We start from the raw sequence: 19,473 nt of genomic DNA, 5'->3' as shown, positions 1-19,473 counted from the left end.
ACGTCACAACTGGACGCCAAAGGACTATCTGGGAGTGAGACTGTGTTGTTCCTTGTTATTCAGAGTATGATTCTTTATGGTTTTTGCACTTATTATAAGTTCCTTTGGACAAAAGCGCCAGCTAAATTATATGTCATGTAATATGTAAAAGATCTAGCACAGTAAAGCACTGCATGCCGTCAGTTTCCAGAGAATAACGCTGTAAGAAGTCTTTGTTGGGGTATTTCCAGCAGAGTGCAGTGAATAGAGGGATAGAGAGCCAGGCTTTTGGTATGTTGACATATAGCTGGATATTTACACACCCTCTGTGTCAGCACTGTGTCATTTCCTCTGTTTATGTACTCAAGTGTCTGTGCTCTCATGTCACAGGGCTGAAATGAAGCCATTCCTCCTCACCAGCACCAATGACAAGTCCATTAATTCCCTATCTCTCTCCCTGCAAGACGGCTCCACTGATTTGGCACTCTACGACCCTGATTAGCAATTCATTCTTAAAGTGTACCAGGCTTAAGGTGGCTTCCCCTGATTTGAGGTTGTGTTGATCCTGAGTCGCTTCTATAGGATTTTGAGAAAAAGAGAATTTCTGTGTTTCCCTCCTCCTCTCTCGTCTGTACAGCTGTAGCAGAATGTCTAGCATTCCTCTGCTGACGTGGGTTTAATCCCATAGCGCTCTCTTTCACATCAGATCTGATGAAGCTCCGCTGCACAGTGCTCGGTGTTTATAGAAGTAGGGTTACAATACGTAACCTATCGTTCTATATCACACAGGCTCCGCCCTCTACTGTACTCCATGGGTATAGTGGGTGGAGCCCCGATGAATAAACGCCCCGTCGCCCAACAACATCGACCCACCACACTGCCCCTGACCGGCCTTTGGTTGACAGCCATCGCACCACAACTTCCTATCACCCGGTTGTGACCATGGAGAAGTTGGGCCACAGCTTACTTGGCTGGGTAGAGCTTAATCGGTCTGAATAAGCCCATAGCTCCGCCCTGCAGGTGCCAGCGCAAATGTCTACATACTGCGTTTCCCAGGTCCCTAAGGAGCATGGGAAAACGTAAGTGTACTATGTCTTCCACACTCACGCCGTCGAACAAGGCTGTCTACACAGCCATACCTCGTGTAGAGTGTGCATGGATCTCAGTGCACTCATAAAAATGAACTGAGTTGTTGTTGTTGAATCTAATGAATTAATCTTTACCCAATTGAGTTGATATATCTGAGTTAGCTGTTTGAACCTTGTTGATTTAAGTAGGGTGTTCTTAAAATGGAGACCTATTGAAGCCACATATGCTGCTCGATTATCTCCAACGCAACACAGCTGTGTAAATCACACAGGGACAACTGTGGCGCATGCGCAGAGGCTCGAATGTGGGATATGATTGTGACGCGGGCTTTTTTGCCACGACAAGAAAACAAGAAAAAGCAAAAAAAAGTCCCAAATGCATAATTCCAGGTTTGTTGTTATTTATTTTTGAACAGTAGTGCAAGTTTCAGTATTAAAATAAGGAACTCTAACATTTTAAATAATTAACTGTATTACACAGTTAAAAACAAACCACAAACACTCAGGTGGCCATATTATCTATAATGGCACATGTCAAGCTGTAAAACTAAAAAGAATGTCTTGAAAATATTACAAAATAAATAATAAGAAAGTGTTTCAAGGGCGCATTGCCGTTGAAATATGCCAATAGCTTCCGTTATTTATTTTGGTCACTCGGGTTTCATGTCTATTGGCTTCTTAAAAACAGTGGGGATAAGCTGTTGAAATGAAGCTCAGCGCAAGTTCAACCAGGAAGACCTTCTTTACTCATTCATTTACTATGCTATGTTACTACTCTCTCTCCTCTCAATAAGTGATCGGGGGCGTCACTCCCCAGCTTAACCAATCACTTCGCACTATTCTCACAAGCCTATCATAGCGCTCCGCTAACCCCTTTTAAATCTGCTCTCCCCGCCGACAGCTGTCATTTCAGGTGACTCGACGCAACCCTCCTCCACCCGTTTTCACCTCCTGTCCCTCTGAATCCAGGGTCAAGCTAAGCCCCTCCCCTTCAGACCAAACACAACTATCCATTCACCACCACCAGTGTCTAGACCCTGGGGGGTTTCATCAGATCGGTTCTCCCCTCCCGAATGATACTCCTGCACAACGGGGCCTAATCGCCAAAACTCCATTTCATTCATTTGTGTATTCCTGGCAATAAATGTGTATTCTTACATCAAAACCGTCTCTCCTGATTTAACTGATGTTGTATTTTGCCGGGCTCCGGTGATTGTCAAATATGGGTGATGCCTTCTGATATGATTTAGCATGTTTGCCATGTGTTACCATTAGCATACCGCACCGCTGTCGAATAACGCTGACCGTCCGATCCACCACTCACACTCCATCGTTATTGTAGTCCACAGGAAACCCGAAATTTTCCCACACAGCTGATTTAAAAGAAGCAGGTGGGTTCTAGCTCCTGTGTGTTAACATAAATCGCCATACAACTTTTCTTCTTGTATTTTGATGTGTTTTCTTCTTGTTCTTCATTTGTGACCCGCTCTATTGAAATCAGTCGGAAGTCGCAACGGCTCATTTGAAAATAAACGTGGATTTGAGTAAAAAAAATAGCTTTTCGGGGTTCGGGTGTTTTGTTTGATTTTAAATAAACAAAGTCTTGGCTTTCAGAATATGAAACTTTTATTTCCGAAATATACGATAAATACATTTTTGAATATTAAACTTGTTTCGGCAAATTCAGATGATAAATACAACTTAGAAGCTTGTTACGGCATAATTACTAGCGGAGAACGGAGTAACTTAACGTCACAGCAGGCATAACAACAGCTGGTGTTTTCCCCGGGAAACAAACACAATACACACAAACTCAAAATTACACAAACACACACGTATACACACACACACGTATACACACACACACTCGCGAGCTTCCCCCAGACCAGTAATCCAAACAAAAATATCTTCCCTCCCTAGTATTTTGATAATTTGCTCCGCTAATAATCAATCAGATCGATGGATTCCAGAGAAGAGGACACTTTATAGGCATTTTTCTAAAAAGAAATGACTCGGTGACAGTCATTGTATAATGTGACATATTTTGCTTAATATTTGGAGTACAAGAACAATCCTGATATCATTAGAAAGCTAGGAATCTCCTCTTTCAAACAGTGTATACAACTCAAAATGTGTCTTCGGGTCAATGCGACTGATTTCGATAGAGCGGGTCACATTTGTTATTTAAGGGCAGCAGGCAAACAGCTTTTAGGCGCAATATCGACCCCTGGATTATATATAATGTATTGGATACTCCCTTCATAAAAAAGGCGTATTCGTCGTGTGACTGCATGTGCCAAACCGTGACGTTCGAACCGTTACGTTCGAACCGTGACGGTTCAGGACGGATACTGTTACACCCCTATTGAGTGAGTATGTTTTTCCTATACAACATTTTAAGTTGGTTTATAAACATGCGGTTAGAATGTGAGAGCGTCATAACTCGCAGAAATATCTGTAATATTTTAGCATATGGCAGCTAAGGTCGTCTAGCTGGAAAGCTAGCTAACTAATTTAATGCTAGCCAGCAGTAATACATCACAGTAGAAACCAAAATAGTTTAAAATTGAATTAGAACCTCTCTGGGGGGGAAGGACCCGGAGCTTGTGCGGGAGGTGGAGCGTTACCAGTTGTCTGGTTGGGCTCACCTCTACGCACAGCGTCGGCTCTGGAACCATACTTCTGGATAGGGGTTGGACTCTATTCTTCTCCGGAGTTGCTCAAGGTGTGAAGCACCGGGCGGGTGTGGGGATACTCACAAGTCCCCAGTTAGGTGCTTCGTTGTTGGAGTTTACCCCAGTGGACGAGAGGGTCGCCTCCCTACGCCTGCGGGTTATGGGGGGGGGAAACTCTGACTGTTGTGTGTGCTTATGCACCCAACAGCAGTTCAGAGTATACAGCCTTCTTGGAGACCCTGGAAAGAGTCCTGTATGGGGCTCCTGAAGGGGACTCTTTAATATTGCTGGCAGACTTCAACGCACATGTGGGCAATGATGGAGACACTTGGAGGGGCGTGATTGGGAGGAACGGCCCCCCTGATCTGAACCGGAGTGGTGGTTTGTTACTGGACTTCTGTGCTAGTCATGGATTGGCCATAACAAACACCATGTTCGAACATAAGGATGCTCATAAGTCTACGTGGTACCAGAGAACCCTAGGCAGAAGGTCCATGATCGATTTTGTTATCGTATCATCGGACATGAGGCCGTATGTTTTGGACACTCGGGTAAAGAGAGGGGCGGAGTTGTCAACTGATCACCATCTGGTGGTGAGTTGGGTCGAGTGGCGGGGGAAGCCTCTGGATAGACCTGGTAAACGTGTAGTTCGGGTGAACTGGGAACGTCTGGAGGAGGCCCAAGTTCAGGAGGCCTTCAACTCACACCTTCACGCGCTTTTCGGGCATTCCTGTGGAGGTTGGGGACAGTGAACCAGAGTGGGCGGTGTTCAAAGCCTCTATTGCCGAAGCCGCGGCGGGGAGCTGTGGTCTCAAGGTCTTAGGTGCCTCAAGGGGCGGTAACCCTCGAACCTCCTGGTAGACACCGGTGGTCAGGGAAGCCGTCCGACTGAAGAAGGAGGCCTTCCGGGATTTGTTATCCCGGGGGACTCCCGAGGCAGTTGAAAGGTACCGACAGGCCCGAAGGGCAGCAGCCTCAGCCGTGGCAGAGGCAAAGCAGCGGGTGTGGGAGAAGTTCGGAGAAGACAAGGAAAAGGACTTTCTGGTGGCACCAAAGTTGTTCTGGAAAACTGTCCGACACCTCAGGAGGGGGAAGCAGGGAACCATCCAAGCTGTGTACAGTAAGAATGGGACGTTGTTGACCTCAACAGATGGAGTGTTAGGGCATTGGAAGGAACACTTTGAGGAACTCCTGAACCCGACAACTCCGCCCTCTATGTTAGAGGCAGAGCTGGAGTATGACGGGGGATCAACACCAATCTGCCGGGGGGAGGTCGTCAAACAACTCCACAGTGGCAAAGCCCCGGGGGTGGATGAGATCCGCCCAGGAATGCTGGAGGCTATGGGTGTTGAGGGACTGTCATGGTTGACATCAACGTTGCGTGGAAGTCGGAAACAGTACCGAAGGAGTGGCAGACCGGGATGGTGGTTCCCCTTTTCAAAAAGGGGGATCAGAGGGTGTGTGCCAATTACAGAGGCATCACACTACTCAGCCTCCCCGGGAAAGTTTACTCCAAGGTACTCGAAAGGAGGGTCAGGCCGATTGTCAAACCTCAGATTGAGGAGGAACAATGCGGATTCCGTCCTGGTCGTGGAACGACGGATCAGCTTTTTACTCTCGCAAGGACCCTTGAGGGGGCCTGGGAGTACGCTTATCCGGTCTGCATGTGTTTTGTAGAATTGGAGAAGGCGTATGACCGAGTTCCCAGGGAGTTACTGTGGGAGGTGCTGCGGGAGTATGGGGAGAGGGGGTCTCTACTCAGGGCCATCCAATCTCTGTACTCCCAAAGCGAGAGCTGTGTCCGGGTCCTCGGCAGTAAGTCGGACCCATTTCCGGTGAGAGTTGGCCTCCGCCAGGGCTGCGCTTTGTCACCAATCCTGTTTTTAATATACATGGATCGGATTTCGAGGCGTAATCGTGGGGGAGGGGGTCTGCAGTTCGGTGGACTAAGGATTGCACCACTGCTTTTTGCAGATGATGTGGTTCTGATGGCTTCATCGGTCTGCGACCTTCAGCACTCACTGGATCGGTTCGCAACCCAGTGTGAAGCGGCTGGGATGAGGATCAGCACCTCCAAATCTGAGGCCATGGTTTTCAGCAGGAAACCGATGGACTGTCCACTCCAAGTAGGGAATGAGTCCTTACCCCAAGTGAAGGAGTTCAAGTATCTCGGGGTCTTGTTCTCGAGTGAGGGAACAATGGAGCGTGAGATGGGCCGGAGAATCGGAGCAGCGGGAGCGGTACTGCAGTCGCTTTACCGCACCGTTGTGATGAAAAGAGAGCTGAGCCAGAAGGCAAAGCTCTCTGTCTACCGGGCCATTTTCGTTCCTACCCTCATCCTACCTCATCCTGCCTCCTACCCTCCTACCATAGGTCATGAAGGATGTGTCATGACCGAAAGAACGAGATCGCGGATACAAGCGGCCGAGATGGGTTTTCTCCGAGAAGTTCAGTCATCCGGGAGGGACTCGGAGTTGAGCCGCTCCTCCTTCGCGTCGAAAGGAGCCAGTTGAGGTGGTACGGGCACCTAGTAAGGATGCCACCTGGGCGCCTCCCTAGGGAGGTGTTCCAGGCATGTCCAGCTGGGAAGAGACCAAGGGGTAGACCTAGGACCGGGTGGAGGGATTCGCTGGCCTGGGAGCGCCTTGGGATCCCCCACTTAGAGCTGGTTGATGTGGCCAGGGAAAAGAAAGTTTGGGGCTCTCTGCTGGAACTGCTACCCCCGCGACCCGACCACGGATAAGCGGGAGAAGATGGATGGATGGATGGGGAGAACGTACTGACTGAAATAAGTACGTTTTGACTGAAGCAGTTCAGACTTGTGTGTTCTGACATTTGAATTTAATATTGTGAAAGTGGCGCGAAGATGGCTGCTAGTCGGGTCTAGGGGTATGTGTATGACTGACAGTGAGCAGGACCGGCTATTAACCGGCAACTGAGCTGCCTGTGGCGGGGGAAGACAGACGCTTGCAGACAAAGAACAGACTGTGTGATAGCAGTTGTTTTAGGCACCACTAATGTTACTGTGTGAGGGCTAGCTTGCTAACGGTAAACCAGCTACGTTAGTGGTTGGGCAGGCTGGAGGAGTGCTGCATGGGCAGTTGGGGTAGGAAAAATATCGATTCACTAAAGTTAAGCCGAGATTTGTGTTGTTGTCGACGGGGGGGGGGGTGGGGTGGCTTTTGGTGCTAGTGGTGCACGCTCATGAACTGTGAACTCGCCAGAGCGTCTACTGCGGAGCACATAAAGCAGACTCTTCACGCTAACGAAGGATCACTTCTTCTTCAGGGCAGGGAAGGCTACGCAGTACACAGGGTACTGTCCTGCAGCTGCTGCCTCTCTGTTGGACTCCGGTACTGCACATTACTCACGGAACGTTTAAAAAAATGAGTTATGCTGTTCACTTTGTACGTCCAACCCTCTGTCAAAAGCTTTACAAAAGGAAGGACCTTTAGCCACTGCTTTGAAGAGGAAGCAATACTACAAGGATAATTTCTGTTTCGTTGATCCAGTTCAGTACATACTTGATGAAAAGACTAAAATATGTTTTCAGTATGTCCCTTTGCTAAAGGTTTTACATCAGCTACTTAATCAAAATGATGTGCTTAGCAAGGTTGTTGAAAAGAGAATTGAGCAACAGGTAGTGAGTGACCACCTTCATTATAGATATTTTGAAGATGGCCAGTACTTCAAGAACAATGATTTTCTGGCAGGGGGGAAACTGAGAATCTCTATCTGTCTACGTAGATGACTTCGAAGTCTGCAACCCCCTCGGTACTTCACGTAAAACACACAAACTCTGTGCTGTCTATTGGATTTTGGGAAATTTGCCTCCTGGCAGCCATTCCTCTTTGACCTCGATATACCTGGCTCTTTTATGTAGAAGTGATGACGTGAAGACCTTTCGCTATTGCAAAGTATTCGAACCATTACTCCAAGACTTTGTTACATTGGAGCGGCAGGGTGTTTTTGTCTCACAACTGGGTACATCTGTCCAATGTCACAGACTGGGACTTACTTTAGAGTCAGTTGTATTTACATTCAGTATGACTTGTTATGATTCAATGTGAAAGAGTACACTGCTCAATAAATAATGATCACTTCACCACCTCTCTTGACATCTAGGCGCTTGAGAGTGAGTCAGAGGCAGAACACAGGGACAGTGGAGAGAGGTCTGTTGCTGAGGTGATGAAAGGGAAATGACAGTTTAGAGTCAATTGTGATGTGGACTTTCATCCCAGAGTGTTAAGGAAATCAGTGGGGATATTGAACAGGACACATTTCAGTCAAGGGGCATCATATGACCAATATAGACAGAAGAGCAACATGTATTTGAACATTTAAGTCAATGATACCATTCCTAGGTGAACTTAACATCGGTATGGAGTCAGATCAGTCTCAATATTAATAAATGCTCACAGAAGGATTCACAGGGTATATGCAGGAATCCTGAAGTCAAATTTAATACCTTTTTTAAGACCCTTTCCATATATTTTAAGACCTCATCGCAACTTCGAGTTCTAACCGGTTACATTGGCGACACACTTTACCTCACATTTACTATATTGATTGTAAGATAGCACAACTAAACAGAGTGCACACAGACTACTGAAGCCTCCTCTCCACATGAACTTCAACCTCTCTGTGAAGGTCAGGGTTAATGCAGCATGCTGCTTTGTTGCTTCTGTACTCTGTGCTCTTTCATTCCAGTAGTACCATCAGAAACCAGTAGAAACCAGTATTTGACCAATAAACAAAATAATTGACAAAACTTTGAACTATGAAATATATTAAACTTTGGTGAGCTTCAGCGGGGTAATGCCATATAGGAGCTCCCTCACAAATACCCAGGGGTTAAATTGGGCTGGGGCTGTCCGGGGCTAAGCCCGGCACATAGGACGATGCTCTGACGTCATCACCCTCACACATTTGTCATATGTTTACAAAAAACGATATATATGTTAAGACTTTTCTCGTTCTTAATATAGACTATATTTAGGGTCGATATGTGTTGACCATAGACTGTATATATATATATATATGTGTTGACCTTACTTTAAAATAGCAGATCTCTGTGACCGAATATAGTTTGGCTTAGAGAGGGCCGCCCCTCCCTACAGGCCAATCACGCAGGCTGCATGGGGCCCGGCCTTGCGCAGGGGGCCCCGCCCAGAGGGCCTCAGCTGCTGTGCGCAGTTCTCCGCTCAGTTCTCCGCGCACCCCCGCGAGAGTGAGAGATGACAAGGGGAGCATGTCTGTAACCCGACACCGTTGTAATGTATCGACATCTGACCAATCACGGCTTTGATACGGCCACTAGTGCAGGTAAAGAGATGTCGGTGAAAAGACAGTTTCAGTCCGGCGCAAAAAACAAAACATGAAGAAACTAGAGCGTCACTCGAAGGTGGGTTATTGTATGAGTCAAATGTACAACTTGCGAATGTTGTATAAGTCAAATTGCCCATTGCACATTTCATGGTGTTGCTCAGCCTCTCCCCTTAGCTCCTAACAGTCATCGTCATGTCAACCACAACACAGAGAAATACTGATAGAAATGTGTGTCTAGTTGTTGATACATTGCTGACAGAGGGAACTACATTTGAATACAGATTTAAGAAATATCAGTTTTTGAGCATGTCATAAGCATGTTTTGTCTTGACTATATTATAATAAAACAATATAGTATTTATATTATTGAATTGATTATGATTATTATTATTAGTAGAAGTTTAATTGCATTAATTATATTTTAATCTTTTTGAGGCTAGTATTTGGCAGGAAATGCAGACGTATTCACCTTTACCATTTACCTCACTGTATAAAAAAGTAACTGTTGATAATAATAATAAACAGGAATTATATTTGCAAAATTGTTTTCACTCCTGTCTGTTGGGGGGGGGCCTCATCTCACAATGTCGCTTGGGGCCCCAAGTTGGCAAGGGGCGGCCCTGGGCTTAGACCCCGGCCCCACGAGGACGCATACAGTAAAACGCATACGCAAAAAAGTCTTCCATTCGATTCATTAACGTGTTTGTTCACACTAGACCGCTGGAAATGCTGGAAACGCTGTAGTACATATGCCAGGCCTGTAAGTGGCGCTGCTGCCGCCACAACATACACCAAAAGCAGCGAAGAAGACCCCGGAGCATGGTTGCCCTTCTGTTTATTCTCCGCTGTGGACGGCGTGTTCTCCTGCTGTATATCTCTCAAGTAGTCCACCAGCAGATAAACCCCCCCACAGAGCGGAGCAAGGCAACAAAACTTAAAATAAGAAGCAGCATTTTATGGCACGCTATGCATGGGGCCGCCTTGAGGGGGTTTCCCGACATGTTGTTTCAGTAAATTAAAGGGTGTTTCATGTTGTCGTTGCTGTGGACCTTCTTAATACCTTGGAAAATGCCGTTTAATACTTTTTAATAGCCTTAATTTTCGCTAAATTGATTTATCAACTTTTAATACTTTTTAAGACCCCACGGACACCCTGATTCACAAATGTATTTTGCGATTTATATATAAATGACTTTCCACAACAATATCTCTCAATGCACTCACAAATATGACCTGCTCTATCAAAATCAGTCGCATTGACCCGAAGACACATTTTGAGTTGTATACACTGTTGGAAAGAGGAGATTCCTAGCTTTCTAATGATATCAGGATTGTTTTTGTACTCCAAATATTAAGCAAAATATGTCACATTATATAATGACTGTCAGTCATCATTTTGAGAAAAAGGCCTTCAAAGTGTTCTCTTCTCTGGAATCCATCGATCTGATTGATTATTAGTGGAGCAAATGATCAAAATACTACGGAGGGAAGATATTTTTGTTTGGAGGGGAAGCGCGAGTGTGTGTGTATACGTTTGTGTAATTTTGCGTTTGTGTGTATTGTTTGTTTCCCGGGGAAAACACTCACGAGAAACCCCGGCTGTTATTATGCCTGCTGTGACGTTAAGTTACTCCGTTCTCCGCTTGTAATTATGCCGTTACAAGCTTCAAAGTTGTATTTATCATCTGAATTTGCCGAAACAAGTTTGATATTCTGAAAGCCAAGACTTTGTTTAATTGAAATCAGATGAAAACAAACTGTAACGGACCCTGCCGTGTTATCTATGATTACTATACTCTTTCATTCATAATTTCAGCCGGAGGGAGGGGGGGCAGCGCTAAGGAAGAGCAGATTGCGAGTAAGAGGTGCCTGTCTTCGTCCCTTTACAAGCTTCAAAAATGTATTTATCGTGTGATTTTGGAAATAAAAGTGTCATATATTTTTTTTACGTAAATCCACGTTTATTTTTAAATGAGCCGTTGCGACTTCCGACTGATTTCGATAGAGCGGGTCACAAATATGTATTGTTCTTTATAAATGTGTACAAAATGGGCATTTAAACTGCTTTTTATTAATTCAAAGACGGCTCTGAATTAATAATCAAATATGTTTCCTTTCTTTACTACTGGATGAAATTACAAAATGTACCCATCATTTTCCTCATGCTAGTATAGCGACATAAAAGTATCAAACCACCTGTTAAAATGCACCAGAATACAGGAAATCTATTTATTTTTTTCGTGGGGGGGACCACTACACCCCCCGTTAAAAATGTCCCCCCCACATTCAGGATGCTTCCTACGCCCATGCATACACATGTCAGTTAATTATCCTTTAATTTGTATTTGACTTTGACTGAATGTGTTCAGGGGAATGTGGGTAAAATAAGACACAGAATATAAATTAAAAACATATGGGGTTTTAACAGAAATAATAAAACACAACTCTACACGGATACTGGCGTACCCTAACTAAATCTATGCATGCTAGTTAATCAAGTCAAGTTGCATTTTGTAACATTTTCAATATACATTTGAAACTGTGCCGACAATTCAAATCAGTCTGCAGTTTAATTGAACTACCAAAAATGTAATTGAACTACCAAAAATGGGTTATGGCTTTATAACTACACACGTGCAAGAGTCATTCAAATGTAAATATTTACACAACACATATTTAACTATGTTACTACAGTTTAAAGAATACTTCCATCACACTAACCCAGTGCTTTCAATGCCTATGATACCTCTACTGATGATGACTGGATCTGCCTCGAATTGTATTACCTACTGTTTAAAATAAATATCTTCTTCTGTCTTTTCTTTAGAGTAACCTGTTGGCAAGTATGGCCACTTCTGCAGTGCTTTGCATCATCATAGGAGAAAATGACTCTGCAAAAGTAACCCTGCCTTTGGGAATACCAAGCTCTGTTGAGGAACTTCAAAGTGAGATTAAGAGACAATGTGAGGTGTTTGGAGACTTTAGACTGCAATACAAGAACCTTGATTTTCATGGCTGTTAACATCATCCCTCAGAAGTGAGCCATGGCCAAACGCCTCTCCTGTGCCGGAGTTTGTCTATGATGTCGAGATCCAACTCCAGCGTGCCAATAGTGACTTTCAAAGTAATGGTACCCTCTTCAGTTAATTCAAAATGGGAAACTACCGCACTAAGCTGCGTAACATTGGATTTTCAGAGCTGACTGTCAATTATTTAAAGCGTCAACAGGATGATCAACGCAAATCTCCAAATCAAGTGAAGAAACCTAAAAGAGCGGAGGTAAACTACTATCCAGACTATCCAACAGGACAAACCAAACAGAGCCTAGAGGAAGAGAGGCTGGCACTACTGTCCGAGGTACATAAGAACAATAACCAACAGGTGGTGAAGGATAAAATGGAGAGGACATTTGCCTATATTATATACATTGCCGAATGTGAAAGAAGGTGGCCGGCTCGCCGAAAAAGGGATCGACTCACCCTCACTTTCACCACAATGAAACACGTCCAGAAGAATGTCATGCAAAGCTGCCCGCCTGCCTTTGATTCTCTCTGAACTGCCTGATGTTTTTAATGTTCAATCTTAACCATTTGTGCAGATAGCATGAAGTAGAAAAGATCCCCGATGCTAATGTAGCGTTAGCATTTCTCCCCCTGGCTTAAATGGTGTATTATAGAATGATCACACCGGTGGGACAGTACTCTTCACAGGGTTCACGAAATATGACTACTACTCTTACTGTTTAACATTTTGGGTTACTTGATGTTACTTCATGTTAAGGCTAATAAAAATGACAAGGCTGTAATGCTAACGAACGTGCTTGCTACTAGCTAGGTAGCTAACTTGATCCAGCCACTCCTGGTCCTTTCATCAGACGGGAAGCGAAAGAACGAGCAAGACCCATTGCTGGTATGATAACAACCTGGTACCAAGCACACAGGCATCTTGTTAAAGTTATCTTATCTGAAGTGACATATTTTTTTTGGAGTCCTGCTGCTCGTTCTCGTTTTAGGAACAAGCTTAGGAAAGGGAATGTGTGTTTGGCTCTCCTTTTTGAGAGCATTTCTTTTTTTGGGGAGAATTTGGGTGTTAGGTCCTACTATATGTTTATTTTATTTTTTTGTATTTTTGTTGTTCGTTTCTCCTGCTTTCCATTAAATAGGCTGCATACTACCTCTTCATGTACTTCAGGCTCATATTTTGATGATGGTTAATTTAACAGGAAATGGTGAAGCATGTCTAAAAAAAAATACAGTTCAGCCCGACTGAGGTTATAGCGGATCCTCAAGGCCGCTTTGTGATAGTTTCTGGTTCCCTCAATAATGTCAATGTTGTTCTCGCCAATCTATATGCGCCCAACTGGGATGATGAAGCATTCATGGGAAAAGTGATATCATTATTACCAGACCTAAGCTCCCGCCATTTGATTTTGGGCGGTGATCTCAACTGTACAATGGACCCGCTTTTAGACAAATCTAGCCCAAAACGGGACTCCCCCTCTAAAATGGCTAAAGACATCTCACTATTTATGAGTCAAACAGGCTGTGTGGACCGATGGCGTTCTCTCCACCCCAAAGCGAAACAGTTTTCTTTCTACTCCTTGGTTCACAAAACATTCTCGAGAATCGATTATTTTTTTATCGATAACTATTTTCTTCCCGCTGTAAAAAACATAGAATACTCACCCATAGTGATATCCGACCACGCCCCATTGTTACTTGACCTCTCATTCACACTGTTACAAAAGACACGTCCCCCCTGGCGACTGAATTGTACACTATTAAACGATGATCGATTCTGTGAAACAATCTCTAAAGCTATTGATGATTTCCTTATAACCAATATGTCTGATGGGATATCACCATCTCTTTTGTGGGAGACGTTAAAAGCTGTGATCCGAGGAGAGATTATATCTTACTCTGCAAGGCAAAACAAAATGAAAAAGCAAAAACAGTTAGAACTTTTAGGCAGTATAGCTAAACTAGATAGCCAACTCTCAACATGTCCATCCCCTGAACTAGATAAAGAAAGGCAAAATCTTCAGATGGACTACAATTTACTTTCAACGCAAGAGACTGAGAAATTGCTCTTAAGATCGCGTGGATTTCAGTATGAACATGGGGAGAAGGCGGGTCGCCTCCTAGCACACCAAATTAAGAGCCAGTCGGTTTCTCAACAAATTAAACAAATACGGACCCCTACTCGTGAACTCACAACAATCCCATCTGTTATCAACGACACCTTTAAAACCTTTTACTCCGGACTATACGCCTCACAAGCCCCTGTCGAAAATGCGGACAGAACTAAATTCTTGGATGATCTGGAATTTCCGTCCATAACACCAGCTCAGGAGGGTGAGTTGGATCAACCTCTAAAGCCTAGTGAAATAGCTGACTCGATCAGGTTGATCCAGAGTGGCAAAGCCCCGGGCCCAGACGGTTATCCAATTGAGTTTTATAAAAATGTATTGATAAATTGACCCCCCTTCTTTTGAGAATGTTTGAAGACTCTCTGGACCGTGGAAAGTTGCCACAAACTCTGACTGAGGCAGTAGTAATTGTATTATTAAAACCAGGCAAGGATAATTTTGAATGTAGCTCCTATCGCCCCATCTCCCTTCTGAATGTGGACTATAAGATCCTGGCTAAAATACTAGTCATACGCCTTGAATCAGTCACGCCAAACATCATATCATTAGACCAAACTGGGTTTATGAAAGGCCGATACTCCTTCTCCAACATCCGTCACCTTCTCAACATCCTCCTCTCTCCTGCATCCAAGGAGACACCAGAGGTGGTGGTCTCATTGGATGCAGAGAAAGCGTTTGACAGGGTGGAGTGGGGCTTTCTATTTGAGGTCCTTAAGAGGTTCAGCCTTGGATCCAAATTTGTCTCATGGATAGCATTGTTATACTCTTCACCCAAGGCTTCAGTGAGTACTAACGGGATAAGTTCTCAATATTTTACACTAGGTAGAGGTACTCGCCAGGGTTGCCCTCTAAGCCCGTTACTATTCGCTATGGCAATCGAACCACTATCAATTGCGCTTAAATCGTCCAGCTTTACACAAGGAATTACCAGATATGGCTCTGAACACATACTCTCGTTATACGCTGACGATTTACTATTGTTCATTTCTAACCCTATATCTACCATTCCTCAGATAATAGATCTGTTAACCCGATTCGGAACCTTGTCAGGGTACAAGCTAAACTTTTCCAAGAGTGAGTGTTTCCCCGTAAATGACCTGGCCCTTCAGATCCCCGATAGACTCTTCACCTTCAAGATGTCTAGGAGTAATTTTAAGTATTTAGGCGTGAATATAAGTGGAAAACTCTCAGACCTTTACAAAGATAACTTCCCACCACTAATTGACAAGCTCAAATATGATTTGGAAAGGTGGAATAATTTACATTTAACTATTGCTGGGAGGGTAAACTGTATCAAAATGAACGTCCTCCCTCGCTTTCTGTACCTCTTTCAATGTCTGCCAGTCTTCCTACCAAAATCACTTTTTCGTAAAATAGACAAACTAATCTCCTCTTTATTATGGCAAGGGAAGACACCTAGAATTAGGAAAGAGCTTTTACAAAGGCATAGATCTACAGGAGGATTAGCACTTCCAAATATAAGACACTACTATTGGGCAGCCAATATCCACAAAATAATTCTATGGACTAAGGAACCAACATTGAGTTGGTGTGAGCTTGAAGCCAAATCCTGTCCTAATACCTCACTCTTGGCTTTGCTCACATCTAAATTACCCAGCCGGCCAAATCAATATTCGAATAACCCGATTGTTGTTTCCACCCTAAGAATTTGGTCCCAATTCAGAAAGGCTCATGGACTCTGTGGTTCCTCTATACATAGTCCCATTCGCAACAACCATCTCTTTCTCCCCCCTTACACTGATGGGGCCTTCTCTATGTGGCAGAGAGTAGGTCTTATAAGAGTAAGGGACCTTTACATTAACAATGTTTTCGGGAGCTTTAGCCGACTCTCTGACAAATCTTGCCTTCCAAGCACTCATCTATTTCGCTACTTCCAGGTCCGAAACTGGGTTAAACTAAACAACCCTTCATTCCCCAATATCCCTCCGGATTCAATAATTGACTCAATTCTGGACACTTTAACAATCAAAAAAGGTCTGATTTCAAGAATTTACAATTCCGTCTCCCACCTCACAGAAACATCGCTTGGTAAAATCAAACAACATTGGGAAGAGGAACTAGTCCAAGCCATAGATGATGAGGTCTGAGATGGCGCATTAGCGAGAGTGAACAATAGTACGTCCTGTGCCAGGCTCAATCTTATACAACTAAAAGTTGTCCACCGTATCTATTACACCAACTCTAAACTCTCCAAAATATATCCAAATGTTACGGACACCTGTAACAGATGCCACATGTCACCAGCAAACATGACTCATATGTTTTGGTCTTGTCCTCGCCTACAAGGATACTGGACAAGCATTTTCAATCACCTTACTGAGGCCTTGGACGTGGTATTGACACCGTGTGCAGAAACTGCCATTTTTGGAGTAATACCTGGCCACCGAATGTTGAAGAGGAAAACTAAGGACAGTATAGCCTTTGCATCTCTTTTAGCACGAAGAAGAATACTCCTAGAATGGAAATCTTCTATACCACCTAAAGCATCTCAATGGCTTAAAGATCTAATGTTGTACCTGAACTTGGAGAAGATTAAATATAACCTGAGGGGCTCCTCAAAACTATTTGAATCTGTCTGGGGCTATATGATAGCCTACATAGCTGAACTTAAGACACTACATTAAGGAGAAAGAGGGGGAACTACAAATGTATGTTTTTTTTTTTTTTCCTTGTGTCTCTTTTTATATTAATTTTTTTTATTTTATTTATTTTTATTTATTTGTTCTGTCTTTGTATACATGTATGTATGTAGGTAAGTACGTGTATGTATGTGCATGTGAACATGTGGGTATACATATGAGTATATGGGTACAAGTATTACTGTTACTATTCTTTATTCCCTTATCTATACATTTTCTTTTAATATTATCTTCTATATTACTTTACTTTTACCTATACAGGTATCTATCTTATTTATTTAGTTAGTTATTTATTTTACTAGCTAGGACCGGGAGGGAGGGAAAGGGGAAAAATAAATAAAAATATTGACTGTATAAATGTAAACTCATTGTGCCTGACTCAATAAAAAAAAGTAAAAAAAAAAAAAGTTATCTTATCTTAGCTATCTCTTATTTGGTGGAGGAAAACAATTGTGACATCAGTTATGACATCACTTACGCGACTCTGGGATTTGTAGTCTTTCTAGTTGTGTATTTTTCATAGTCTTATATTTCAACAGTTTTACGACAAACTGTGACTTTTTTGACATGGAAATTATTTTTTAAGATTGACAAACATCATGTGTGTAATTCATGGCACAATTCAAACGGGATCGAAAGATACATTTTCTCTCTCCATTGACTTCAATACATAATTTTTCGGAAATAAGGTCCCATGTGTTCCACCGGAAAGGGAGGGACTTCGCCTCTATTAAAAGCATGTAGCATTTGTAACCCCCGCTGCATGCAGGAGACAACTGTTTTTGGATGAGGGCATACAGTGCTAACAAAGCAGCATATCAATTATTATAATTTGTTATGCGAGGAATTAAAACACAGAATTATCCCACGAATCCAAATGTATGGTGTGAATGTTCTCCAGGCCTGTGAGGCACTGAATGATGCAGAAGAGTATGGATACAGAGTACAAGCAAAGCAAGAGCCCTGCAGTTCACGTTTGACCAAATATTATACATCAGATATTTATAACGCTAAGGTCCGACTTTGCATCTTTTCTGCAGAGAGCCATTTAAGAGAAAGAACGTATGATATGCAAAAAGAGTCCACTAGACGTCCCTGTGTTTTTCAATAGCACAGATAGCAAGTTAGCTTGTTCACAGGAAGTTGGAAACAAATTCACAAACATCTTGTTTTGTGTGTTTATAAAGTAGCTGTGTGGTGGTTAATATTACACTCAACAAACTAATACATGCATTCAGGTATGGGCTCAGAACAGTCTCATAATACACACATGCACAGAAGGATTCACACTTGTATTTCATGATCCGCAAAATAATTCACACCTGTGTTTTTCAATGCACACACAAATGTGTATCTGTAAAGCGCTTTGAGCACCGGAAAAGCGCTATAATAAATGCAAGGAATTATTATTATTATTAATGATTAATTATTACATTTCACTGGATATCCAGCAAGCACATTCAGAACATCCCCACTACAGCCTCTCCTACCATGATGCACCACTCCCTTCAGGCCGTGGATGATGGGGTCCACAGCGGGGTTGTCCTTCCCTCCCACCTGAGGAACACAGACAGACATTGTCACATAACAATATTATTCACAGGAACCATCACTGTATACATTAAAGCAGGGGTTTTCAAAGTGTGGGAAGGTGAGCCTCCCTCAGAGAACATAAGAACAGCCGCGCCCCCCCCGTCCCCTCCCAATTATTATTGCTATTGTTATTATTATTATTATTATTATTGTTGCTATAATGCAGGGGTACTCAATTGCATTTCAAAGAGGTCCGGTAAGAGAACATGTCATTAAAGGCTCTGTTTTCGCCGTCTACCTTCCGCCACTTGAAATGACCGACTGTTTCTCTCCTCTCGTCTCTGTGTTTGAATCTCTCGTGCTGACTCACTGACTGCACCAACTCCTTAAAACATTAAACAATAACTTTTTAAAACCTTTTTATCTTTATGTTTTAAACATATTTTATTTATTTTTTTAACATTTTCAACATGGTGGATACATCCTTATATGCTCCCGGCAACACACTGAATGTGAACGTTGCCTCCTCATTACACTCAGCCCTACTTTAGAGGGAACAATGAGTCTGCGTCTTTGATGCAGACGGGAATACACGCAGACCATCCTCTGGCTGCAGCCTTACCGGAACTTGCTTTTGATCAAAGTCAGTGTGGAAACCCCGCACTCACACAGGGAGGTGGAGGTGAAGGGAAGGAGCTGCATTAAAGGATACTCACACTGCTTACTGTATATGATCGGTACATTTTAAATCAGATACATGTGGGTGTTTTTCCAGCCTCTTTGTGTCTTCCTCTGAAATGTGAGCTGGTCAATTTCAAGAAATAATTGTATCATTTACCATCATTTATTTTTGTATCAATGTGTTTGTTAATATGACCTACTTTAATATCGTATCCTCTCCTGCTTAATGCACTAATATATTTGCACTAGTGTCTGCATTATGTCCATTTGGGACTGGGCATCGCTTGCTGAACATTTGCTTTTAAACAAACATTGTTTTGCCCTTCATGATTAGTTCAAACATGTTCTACCCTACATCTGTGCTTATCAGAAGAAAAGAA

At 43.2% G+C, this 19,473-nt stretch overlaps 1 protein-coding gene across 1 annotated transcript in view; it reads right to left on the bottom strand.

The window, feature by feature from the left end:
• The window catches only part of LOC117446707 (receptor-type tyrosine-protein phosphatase gamma-like), a 673,776-nt gene that overhangs the window by 182,114 nt on the left and 472,189 nt on the right, over nt 1–19,473 (bottom strand). The window contains 1 exon segment of the mRNA XM_034083054.1: nt 18,370–18,436. Coding sequence (XP_033938945.1) covers nt 18,370–18,436 — 67 coding nt within the window.

Source organism: Pseudochaenichthys georgianus, chromosome 5 (assembly GCF_902827115.2).
Source record: "Pseudochaenichthys georgianus chromosome 5, fPseGeo1.2, whole genome shotgun sequence".
Lineage (NCBI taxonomy): Eukaryota > Metazoa > Chordata > Actinopteri > Perciformes > Channichthyidae > Pseudochaenichthys > Pseudochaenichthys georgianus.
The sequence above is the reverse complement of the archived record's forward strand: the minus strand, read 5'-3'. Positions and strand labels throughout refer to the sequence as shown.